Source organism: Sceloporus undulatus, chromosome 1, assembly GCF_019175285.1.
Source record: "Sceloporus undulatus isolate JIND9_A2432 ecotype Alabama chromosome 1, SceUnd_v1.1, whole genome shotgun sequence".
Taxonomy (NCBI): domain Eukaryota; kingdom Metazoa; phylum Chordata; class Lepidosauria; order Squamata; family Phrynosomatidae; genus Sceloporus; species Sceloporus undulatus.
This window is the reverse complement of record NC_056522.1, coordinates 255,065,745-255,078,020: the sequence shown is the minus strand read 5'-3', so window position 1 is coordinate 255,078,020 and position 12,276 is coordinate 255,065,745. Positions and strand designations below refer to the sequence as shown.

The 12,276-nt window shown below is 42.8% G+C and overlaps 1 protein-coding gene across 1 annotated transcript in view; it reads right to left on the bottom strand.

Annotated features, from left to right (window-relative positions):
* Positions 1-1,027: 1,027 nt before the first annotated feature.
* P2RX3 (purinergic receptor P2X 3) overlaps positions 1,028-12,276 on the bottom strand; it is a 42,677-nt gene continuing 31,428 nt past the window's right edge. Inside the window, 6 exon segments of the mRNA XM_042459056.1 lie at positions 1,028-1,217; positions 2,344-2,421; positions 3,559-3,624; positions 6,528-6,621; positions 9,127-9,263; positions 11,323-11,464. Coding sequence (XP_042314990.1) covers positions 1,092-1,217; positions 2,344-2,421; positions 3,559-3,624; positions 6,528-6,621; positions 9,127-9,263; positions 11,323-11,464 — 643 coding nt within the window. The 3' untranslated portion in view covers positions 1,028-1,091.

The window sequence follows — 12,276 nt, the reverse complement described above, 5'->3', positions numbered from 1 at the left end:
CATGGACATAAGAAGTTCCTAACAACATTTCAAGAAAATGAAAACAAATGCTTGGAATTTCACAATATTTTTTCCTAATAGATTATGCATGCCCTTTTTTTTATTTTCAGAAATATTCAACACTGCCTAAGGCTTGCCAGTTATTACCTCTTTGCTCAGTGTAACAATAGTGACAACACATGGGAGAACTGGGGACGAATGCTTCACTCAACCCAGGTGATGGCTGCCACAACCGCAGTGCCACTAGTACCATATCTGCACTGATGACAGGAACTATTTTAAGCAACAGACATCGGTTTTTCAGTTTAAGATGCTTTAAACTATGTATCCTCCAATTTCACTGGCTTTCTCTTAGAGCTCTTTTGGATGCTCATTTGTTTCTTCGGTTAATATTTCTTAATTCATTCCAATATTTAAAAAAAGTCTTAATATTTTGGTGCTGGAGCACAATGACTCTACTTATTGTTAGGTAATACAGTACTTCAGTTTCCTTTAAAAGGGGAAAGGGAATTGGCATCTAACTAGGGAAAACTTGAGAGCTTCCCAAGGAGGCGGGCCATGATGTGTTCCTGAGGAAAAATTTGAAAGGGAAAAGGAAGAATGGGAAACATGAGTAAAAACTGCAGCAACAACAACCACTGCCCTCAATAATAGGAGGATTCTCACCAGGGCGTAGCTATGGAGGGGGAGTTATAATGATAGCATTATTCTTCACAAGAATTCTGTCCCTAATGAAATTTTCCTTCAGTCCCCTTCCTTCAGTCCTAGCATTGTAGTTCAAACCTAGAGCTCCAGTTTGCTGTGTTTTCACTCCCTTTGTTTCTTTGCCTGCTCATTTTCTCTCGCTGTCTACTTTTTATTTGTGAATGCTTAACGGAATTTTTAAGTTACTGTAACACTAGAAATTTGTGGAGCAAGAAAAAATTCATTTGGGGTGGAATAATTCTTATGGGGGGGGAACAATGTCCTCATTTTGCCTCTCCCCTAGCTACACCCCTGTTTCAAAATGCAGGGCTGTTGTGCAGGGTAGTACCAATAACATAGAGAATGATAGATAAGTTGTTAAAGTCCTTTTCCAGGTTCCTTGTGTGTCAGAGCCCAATTGAGAAGGCTCCAGAATCTGTCGATTGCTTCTCCTCACAACGACCTCCCAGTGTTTGGTTACTCTGGTAAACAGGGCTGCTGGTAGTATCTGGATGCAACACTTTCTCTGATACCTGGCCAAGAGTAGGGTACAGGGGAAAAGAGGAGGATGCAAAACAGATTAACACCATTAACTGTGTGGATAAATGTGAGGGCAGGGAACTGTTTAGTTAATAATAATAATAATTGTAAGCTGCTCTGAGAGCCTTTAGGGCTGAAGGGCAGGGTATAAATACCATAAATAAATCCTTGCCACTTACAAGATTCTGAACATTTCTTCTCCCTCAGTCTGCTGCAGATCATCTACCAGAAGAAGGAGCAAAGTGCGACCCTATCTGCCTCCCCAAGGCTTTTGACCTCAATCTTGCTGCAATCATATTATTACAAGAAAACGGAGACATACCAGTTTGGGAGCTAGTGTTACTAAACGTCTGTTCAATAGTGTGGTGGGAGCTTTTTGTGCCATGGATAGTCTCTGCGACCTCTCTTCCTCCTTCCTCTTAACTCTGCTGTCCCTTTCCTATGGTCCACCCCGCATGCCTTTCTTTTTTAATTTTTAATTTAATTTTTAATTTTTATATTTATATTCATTATATATTCATTATTTTATTTCAAATATCGCTGGCAGGACTTACACAGTGCTAGGCTGCTAGCTCCACCCCCTAGAGACTCACAGATGTGACTCACAGAAGCCCCACTCCCTCAGCAGCAAACACACTCTCCCAAGTTTAATTTTTTTTTCTTAAAAAAAAACCCTCACCCCCACAAAAATGCCACCCAGAAACAGCTTTCCTGGGGCTTATGGATTGCTCACTGCCAGCCCTATTTTCCACCAGGCCTTGTGCTTCTGCTACCCAAGCTTCTGTGGCCAGAAAGCTCATAGTCTGCAGCACTGTAGTCTTCTCCCTGGCTTGCTCAAATGACATGATGCATGTAACCTCCATATTATCTCTTTCTCACCCTTTCCCTCCTGGCTTTTTTAATGCATTTGTGCAAAATAATTTTTGGTGGGGTTTTTTGGGCTATGTGGCCATGTTCTGAAGGAATTTATTCCTGATGTTTCACCATCAGTGAGTGAGTGGGGTGTATATATCCTGTTTGACCCTTGGTTGAGAGTAAATGGCTTACATGTTAACCTGTGTGTTCTGACAGAGGTAAATTAGTGAGCTTTAACTATGGAATCTGCCACAGAAGACTCACCTCTTCAAACTTCTTGGCCTTATATTGATCTGCCCCCTTCAGGAAGTTGAGAAGAATGATGTCACAGAGGACTGTCCCCTAAGGCAAAAAGAGAACAGGTGAGATGGCCTCTGGAGCAGAGAACAGAAACCACAAATAGGATGAAAAAACAAGGCTGATGGCATCCTGGTCAAAATTTTCAGATTAAGCAAGAAAGTTTTCTGTCCAAAATGAGACCTGGATCCTTGACCCAATGGAGCTCCGTGAAATCAAGCACCCTATTCTACAAAACATTATGTTCTGTTTTCCTCAAATGCTCTAAGGTAGGGTGGGCAACTGCAATGGGTCTTGAGGCTAATCTTCTGCTCTCATGAACCAGAAGAGTATGTATGGACTGCCAAAAATGAACCAACACCTCAAACACCTAATCCCAGAATTTTGTTAAAATTTGAGATTTTTAATGTTTTGTAGCCTATTTTAAAGATGAGCTGCTACTCCTGGGGGCTTCTAAGAATCATAGAATCATAGAGTTGGAAGAGACCACTAGGGCCATCCAGTCCAACCCCCTGCCATGCAGGAAATCCAAATCAAAGCATCCCTGACAGATGGCCATCCAGTCTCTGTTTAAGAGAAACAATTCTCCCTTGTTGGGGGACCTGGTGGGGAGGGGGGGGAACAAGGTGGTTCAGGAGGTTTGAAGGGACTGAAGAGTACAAAAAGAGCCTTGGGAGCCACATGCAGCCCCAGCCACCATTTGTTCTAAGGAGACCTCGTCTTGATACGGCATCTGCTTACATCTTGCAGAAAAAGAAGAGATGTATCCTACAAAAAAGAGAAGGAGCAAGATGCTGCTGCTGGTGGTGATGGTGATGATACTCCTGCAGGGAGGACAAAGTGCTCAGTGTTCATGGGCATCTTCAAGGCCCTTCCTTGTTCTCATTTCTTGTGGTTCTTTATCTTTCAACTGGACTCCCTTCAAAATTAATTAATTAATTAATTAATTAATTATCCCACCTTTCTCCTAAGGCAGCTGCCCTTCAAATAGAGGACTTTGAGCATGGCCACTCTAACATGGTATCTTGGGAAAGGGATGTAGCCAATGGCGATATGCAGCCCCCAAGGCCATTTTTGAGGCACTTTATTAAGCTTCTCCCATCCTCAACGGTGCCAGTGATGTGGAATAAACAATGTAAGGAAAGAAACAGACAGAACTTCCAAGGAAACCAAACAACTTACCACCCCAACGGATGTGAAGGCTGCCACAGTATTGATGAGGGTTGGGATGATATTGAACTTCCCAGCCTGAAAGAATACAAGGCAGAGTTAGCATGTTAAAATAGGGGCTGACCCAGATTTGAAGGGAAAAGAAACTATAGCAGTAACGTGGCTCTCCATCTTCCTGTTGTAAAATAGGCCAAGTTAGGGATAGCTGGGGGATTCTGGAAGCTGCAGTGCAAGATAAATATCATTTTCTGGGCTCTAGAAATGTGTTCCTGGCCATACATGAAACATTGTCTTCTCTACTGTCTTGTGGGTTCCCATGGAATGGCTGCAGTTACTGATGATACATTGATCAGAAAACCATTTCTGCTGTAAACATAATCTTTAATTGTCAAGAATCCAAAATTCCATGCATTTACAGTACCTAAGCAAAGGAGTGAAGGATAGGGAATTTTAGGACTCTATCGCATGGGGTTAAAGCAGCAGTTTACCTTTCCCAAGTTCAGTGCTAATTCGGGTGGCAGCTGGGTCCTATCACAGAGAAATCACCACCAAATCACCACCCAGGTCCGTCCCGAATGCAGCGCAGGTCGTCTAATTTACTTCCACAGCCCCTTTTCAAAAACGGAAGCTTCTGACTTTTAAAAATGGCCACTGAAGTAGCTTATTCAACCCAGGCTGCATCCAGGATGGTGATTTGGCAGTGATTTCAGTGTGATAGGACTTGGCTGCCTCTCAAATTAGCACTGAATTCAGGAAAGGTAAACTGCTGTTTTAACCCCATGCGATAGGGTCCTTAGAGATGTCTCATATATGGGGTCACCATGAATCGAGAACAACTGAAAGGCAATTAACAACAGAGCATAACATTGTGGGACCTGGAAAGGGGCAATTTACTTCCACATCCCCAGTCTTCATTGAAGAGACGGGGAGAACAGGAGCCCATACTTCTTCTCCTAGATGGTGCTATTCAGGAGTTAGCTAAGTTATAATTCATGCCTGCAGGGACAATAGAAGATATGTAGAAAATGGGAGAATGAGCAAATATTTTTTACCAATCAATTGGATTTACACCCTTAGATGGCTCCCTGGATAACTGCCTTCTCCTAGTGTTGTCATTTTCACCAGCCCAAACTGTTATTTTATTTTTGCCCTCTATCATTTAGAGGTGCCTCAGTGCAGAGCTTGGAAAAATTACAGCTTTCTTTTCCTAACATATCCAGCTGTGTAACTCTGGGACTGGAACTCAAAAAAGTAACTTTTTCTAATGTCACATATAAACTAAAAATCTCAATTTACCTGTAGTGCAAAGTGAACAGAGGGATTATGGGCTAAAATATACATGACAATACTCACATATTTTAAAAAGTATGTTTAAATAAATTTATTTTGGAGCAAAAATAGCTGCAGTTCTTGATAGAGTGCACAGTCCTAATTTGGACTTAGGTCCTGTGCAGCTTTTCTGAGGGAAAAATAGCTCCCCTCATGGCTGATTTTTGCCAACACTTGGAAAGTTACTTTTAAAATAATTATTAATTAAAATTATTAATTAACTATTAATCAGTTAATTAGTTAACTACCTGGTTTCTTCAGATTCAAAAGCAATTCAAACAGTTCCATGGCTATTGTTGTTGTATGACTTCAGTAGTTCCTGACTTATGGTGAACCTAAGGCAAACCTATCATGGGGGTTTCTTGGCAAGATTTGTTCAGAGGAGGCTTGCCATTGCCTTCCCCTGAGGCTGAGAAAGTGTGACTTGCCCAAGGTCACCCAGTGGGTTTCATGGCTGAGTGGGGAATTGAACACTGATCTCTGGTCATAGTGCAACACTCACCACACTGGCACCACAAAGAACAGATCAATCCATCATCGTGTTACATTTGTAATACAGCTGAGTTGTATTACAGTTGTTGCAAAACAGGAATTATTAAGTAACTTGCAATGTGTTTTTGGGGACTTATTTCTAAGGTTTGTTTTTGTCCCTGAAAATATTTATGGTGAATAGTGCCTTTGGGACAAACAGTGACTAGGCTGGGATGCTTCTCAACAGGAAAAACAATGTGGGACCCCAGTTTGGAATGTGAGCATGTTGCAAAACAGTCTCCTGTGGCTGATTTCTCAACAGTGAAGCACTTTCTAATCTCATGTTTTTCCATCAAGGAAGAAAGTTCCCATATTTTCTCAAGTCCCAGGAATGGGAGAAATACAGGTCTGTAGTCCTAGAAATATCACACAGCTGCACTTAATTCCCACTCAGATCAGTGAGACAGAAGGCCCAATACACGTGCCCTATTGACCTGAGTGGGATCCCATGTAAAGTGTCCCAGTCTGGATACAGCTCATAATCTTTTCTTTAAATTTCAACATCAAAGGTCCTCTTCAGCAGTTCTTGCTCTCATGGGCCCTGGCACTCCATGCATTAGAGGGCAAAGGTTTGCAATTGAGAACCTTGTTTGACATGTGGAAGTTGCTTCCAATGCAATTCTGAGCCATTAATTAATTTTTTACTTTTCTCAGAATACAGAATAAAGGGGAAGTTCTAAATCATAGGGGGAGAACTGAACAAGCTTTCTTCAGCTCTTCACTTTCAGTACTTGCAGGGGCATCAGGGGCAGTCGATGGGGACACATAAGAACAGGTAGAACCACAAGTGCTTTCCCACGCTGCCCTTATGCATTTCTGTTCACTTGAGGTCTAAAGATCCTACACAGGGCTTGACTTTCAGCAAAAAGAAGGGCCTTGGTTTTTTGTCTTCTAGATCAACAATAGGCAAGTGTGGTCCTCCAGATATTCTCAGCCTTCAGCTTTCCAAATCCTTACCATTGGCTATGTTGGCTAGGATTGACAGGAGTTTTAGGCTGAAAAAATCTCTAGGGCCACTACTACTGCCCTAGCCCTGCTTGAGACAGCCCTGGAGCCTGGCCTCTCAGCAGCCCACTTTCCACACATTGCTTTCAATTTGTGCAGTTGCCCTTCCCACTCACATTCCCATAAACCAGAACATCGAAACGAATGCCGTATGCCTTCATCAACGTGCGGAACTCTGTGCCGTTCTCTCGTTTGTAGTACTTGGCATACCTGTGGGCAAGAGAAAAGTGTGCATGGATCCAGAAAACTTCACAATCTGTTTATTCCAGTACCATGTATATATGTGTACATCCATTGTGCAACAAGAAGGCAATGGTGAAGTTCTACTGCAGGGGAGACATACCACCTGACTTTGGTGTAGTGATACAAGAGGCAACCTAGTTGGCTCCCTATGCATATAACAGTACCTGCCTCCTGGCATGTCATTTTGAAGATTGAATACAGAAGGACAATCTGTATACCTGAACACACTACAATTGGCCCTTCGTATCCACAGATTCTTTATCTACAGATGCACCCATCCATGACTTGAAAATATTTTAAAGATATATAAATTCCAAAAAACAAACCTTGATTTTTCCATTTTATAGAGGGACACAATTTTATGACGCCATTGTATTTAATGGGATTTGAGCATCCAATGATTTTGGTATGCATGGGAGGGGGTGTCTTGAAACCAAACTCCAGCAGATACTAAGGACTGGAGATGAAAACTGGATGGACCTCCAGAGACATGGGTTGCAACGCAACACTCCTCACAATAGGCTATGCTGACTCGGGGCCTTATCGCCTTACAAAAGCTTAGAGGCAGCGAGATAGAGGCAGCTTTTCTGCTTACCTTCTCACATGCCCATAAAGTACTTCTGTTCTGCTCCCATGCCTTTTGTCCTGCTGGAAAAATCTATTTGGCAAAACTCATGGTCAGGGACATAGCCAAGGGGGGGGGGTTCTTGGGGTCTGGACCCCCCCCTTCCGTTAGATAAAATGAATGGTGTGTGCTGCTGTGCTGCCGCACCCAAGCCCCATTATAATGGTAGCACTTAGTCTGGAACCCCCCCTTCCCAAAATCCTGGCTATGTCCCTGCCATGGTTTTACAATTGGCTTTCTTTGGAGAGAGAACGGAAGTACTATGACATCATGCAGGACTGTAAACAGAAAGCCGCTTCTATCTTGATGCCTCTAGTCTTTCTTTTTTGTAATGTAATAAGGTTTTGGAGCTGATGTAGTTTCAGTCCAACAACATCTGGAGGGCCACATGTTTTCCATCTCTGCAATACTACACAGAGGAATCAAAGAACTGAATAAAAATGAATGAAATAAAAGATCCCAAAATACATTGAAAGCTGTCAGACCACTCATGTCTGTTAAGTTCTGCATTAAGACACTCTCAAGTTTCAGACCAAAGGATATTTCCTATTGGCCATTACATGAGAGTTTATATTGAGATGACAAAGATCAGGGACTGAACTGGAGGATTTCTGCATGCAATCCATGTGCTTTAGCATCAAATCATCCCCTATCTCTACTTTGGCAGTGTGAGCACACATCTATTTGAACACCTCTAATAGAGAGCCAGTGTGGTGTAGTGATTTGAGCGCTGGACTATGATTCTGGAGACGAGGGTTTGAATCTCCACTGAGCCATGGAAACTTATTGGGTGATATTGTGCAAGTCATACTCTTTCAGCCTCAGAGGAATGCAAAAGCAAACCCCCTCTGAACAAATCTTGCCAAGAAAACCCTATGGTAAGTTCACCTTAAGATCACCATAATTCAGAAATTACTTGAAGGCACACAACAATAACAGATACTGTATCTATTAAGGAAGAATGTAAATCTTTGCTTATTTCATTTTCACACATTTTTTAAAAAAAATGTTTTCTTTCCCCTAGATGAAATTGCAAGAGTTTTTGCAGGTTTTCTAACAATTATTCACAATCTGGAACTTTTTTTGCAAAAAAATTCAGGAAGATTTTGTGCAGACGTATTTGTGTGTGTGTAAACAGGTTTTTGTGATTTCGGCTTTGATTGAAAACATGTGTTAGTTTTTTCACTCTTGCACGAGTTAAAAAATAATCCAAACTCAAAGTGGATAACAATATTTTAAAAGGAGTGATGAGAGGTGTCAAGACACTCATTGAGGATAAGGAAATCCATCAATATACTTTGCTTCCCTAGTACATGCGTGACAAGTTCTGTAGATGAAACTGCATAAACTTTATCCCTCTGAACTTGGAGAATGGGAACAGTGCAAATGGAAGGGAAGGGGAAGGGAATGGAACTGGAGGGGGGGCGCATGTTTTTGCATGTGAGAATGCCACCAATGCTGCTGGGAGTCCCCAATCATTTCCCTATCTGTCCCACAGCAGCCGATTTTGAAGAACAATTCTGTTTGGGGACTCCCAGAGGCATCGGCGGTGTTCTCACATGCGAAAACATATGCCCCCCCCCCGTTCCATTCCCTTCTTCTTCCCTTCTGTTCTGCTCTATTCCCATTTTCCAAGTCCTGTGTGATAAATTATTCTATGATTCTATGTTCCAGTAATGATATAATGCAGATGAAAGACCTGTGGGCAGACAGATGAGGACAAGGGACAACATGTTTGCAAGCCAGAGTGAGGGTGAAAGTGTGTGGAGAGGAAACAGTTCATAAAGGATTGCGGTGGAAAGAGGCATTTCTAGGTGTTTGATTCAGGACCGTAACTTTCAACTTGCCTGAAATTGTATCCTTTAGAGACTCTGCTCCTTTCAGAGACACTGTCGAGCCGATTAAAGGAATAGCGGGGGATGCAGTGCTCCTCAGAATGGTCTAAGTCACAAACCCATCCAATCTTGATCCCAATTATTCCACCCTGGGAAGAAAAAAACAAGTCTTTAGGAGATATCTGCTCACACAGAACTGTCCAGCAGAGAAGACAGAGCCAATTCTAAAGTCTCAAACTCAAGTTTACCATGGACCAATTGGCCAATGAACACATTTGGACTCTTTTGCAGTCTGGCACACCAGAGAATAGTAGAGAGATAGACTCTTGCATTTCCAATTTTAACAACTCACCCAGGCTAACAACAACTTCTTACGGAACATTCACCACCACAGCCCCCAGATTGTGGAACAGCTTGCCGGAGGAGATCCGTCTTATGACCACCTTAGATGCCTTCAAGAAGGCACTAAAGATGGGTCTCTTCCGGCGGGCCTATCCACCTGATCTTTTATAATACATCTTAAATACTCTGCTTGTGATCTGACTGTATGAATGTTAGTGGATGATCCATTAATTTAGTAAATAGTAATGTCATTGTTTTAACGATTATATTTTATATGGAATTCTTTTATTGCTGCAGTCCCACCTCAATCTGCAGGGAGAGGTGGGAAATATAAATTAAAATTATTATTATTATTATTATTATTATTATTATTATTATTATTATCATCATCATCCTTACATTTGGATCTGAAAATCCCTATACTGTACATGCTAATGATTGTCTGCAAATGATAGTAATTAATTCTGGAGCAATTAACACATGGGCAGGGAAAGTGTGGCTCTTCAGGGGTTCCATCAGTATATCCAGTAGTAACAGATTATGAGAATGGCAGTTCAACAATCTTTAGAACGGGGGTGAGCAAAGTGTGGCTCATATGATCCCTAAATCCTTGTGACCCCACTCAGAAAGTCCTGAAACGCCCCAAGTTTTAAAAAAATGTGGCTGATTTTCAGGCAATTTTTTGCCTCCAAACCAGCCACCTAAAAAGAAAAACACTTAAAAATCCAGTGGTTTGGTTCCCCTAACCCCCAAAGCCCTCCAAACCTCCAAAAGAGAAACACAAATCCTCCCAAATCAGCCAAAATGGTAGTTGGAAGTTTGCATCATGCCAAAATGTGCTGGTGCAGCCTGTCAGGTGGATGCAGGGAGGAAAAATGGCCTTTGCCCCCTGCGAGAATTGCCCCTCCCTCCTGTAGAGGGCCAGATTTTACCTGCCATTGTGCTAATCCAAAGTATGAAATGTATGCTACCATCAACAAGAGAGGAAGCATTTTGTAGTGGTTTGAGTATAGGACTAAGACTTTGGAGAAGGGGGTTCGAATTCCCGCTCTGCAATGAAACCCGCTGGGCCATACCTGCTCAGCCCCAGAAAACCTCATGATAGGTTTATCTTACAATCATCATAAATCTGAAATGACTTGAAGGAACACAATAACAGCAACAAGCCATCAATAAAATTCTCCACCAATAATCCATGCCTATACAGTCATCCCTCCATATTTGCGGCTTTGATATTTGCGGATTTGACTAATATGTTCTCTCTAGGAATATCTAGGTCCTCCAGCGCAACTCTATGGTCAACTTTAACTAAAGGTTGCACTGAAAGACCTATAGATTCCTAGAGAGAACACTCCACTAGCTTTTGTAGCTCCTCCAGGGCAGTTCTATGGTCAGTGTCTGTCAAACATCAACCACAGAGTTGCACTGGAGGACCTAGAGATACCTAGAGAGGTGTCCTCTCAGTAAAAACATGGTGTTTTTGTTATTTGCGGTTTTCCCATATTCACGGGGGTCTTCTGCCCCTAACCCTAGCGAATATGGAGGGACAAGTGTATATTATTGTGCTTGCTTCCATTTTCTCACCATTCTCACCTGAAAATCCTTACACCTTGGCTGTCCTAGCAAGTGGCACCACTAGTGTACTATTTATTTCAATGCTGCATCTGTGTACCTGCTCCTTCCCTGAGGAAGTTAGAGCTAGCTTGAGAAACAGGATCCTCCCAAGGGTGCTGGGAGTGTTTCAGCTGTGTGGCAGCCGAAAGCCAGCTTTCCAAGCCACAGATTGGAATTCAATGCTGGTCACTCCTTCACAGTGGCCAAAGAACATCCATGGCAATATCACATCTTGGCAGGACACATTCTCACCGTCATAGCTAACGAGGAAAAGTTTTGGTCTGCAAATTTCACAATGTCCCCAAGGCGCAAGATAGGACAGAATGGTTGCTTTACTGGGTGAAAACGGCATTTCTGAATATTTTCAGTTGTGAGGTTGGGAAGGAGGTTTCCCCTGGGAAAGAGATGAATAAAACCATACAAAATACAGAGGTGAAACAATCCTAAACTCACATTTCAGAGACTTTCCAACCTGTTCTTTCATCTAGAACCAACCAGAAATGACACCAGAACCACAGCTATCATAGTGTGAAGGAGACTGGCCTAATGAGATTGGAGGAGAGTGCTAGGTGAATGGCAAGCCATACCCCATCCATTCAATCCATTGGCCCTTATCAGATGAGTGTGGGGGTCTTCTGCACTGGGCGATTCGAATTCGCGTCATAACGCAATGTACTGTCATACCTGGGAGTCCTTCCGCATTGGCAGGATTCAAATTGGCCAATCCGCATTCGCGCAAAGTGCATTCAGTGCAGAATGTTTTGTCACACCGGTGCTCAACATGAGGATTGGCCGATTCGTATCGGCCGCCTCGCACATGCTCAGTGGTGCCCTGCATGGGTTGCGACCTTAAACGCTTCCGGGGTGAAAGGGGAGGTCCCGTCATGACAGCCCGGTAAACAGCTGGAGAGCCAGCTCATGCACATTAACAATCGCAATACAACGTGCCCCGTTACTGTTTCCTCTCTACATTCCTGCTTGGTTTTAATGTAACCATGACCTTCCCTTGCAACAAATTAGCAATGCCCGGTTCTGCGTGTGTGTGTGTGAGTGTGTGTGTATATATTCGGGGGGGGAGGAGCAGTTCCAGCGGCTGTCAAAGAGGCTGGATGGCCATCTAAGTCAATGGGGATGCTTTGATTAAGAGTTCCTGCATGGCAGAAGGAGGTTGGACTGGATGGCCTTTCTTGGGGTCGCCGTGATTCC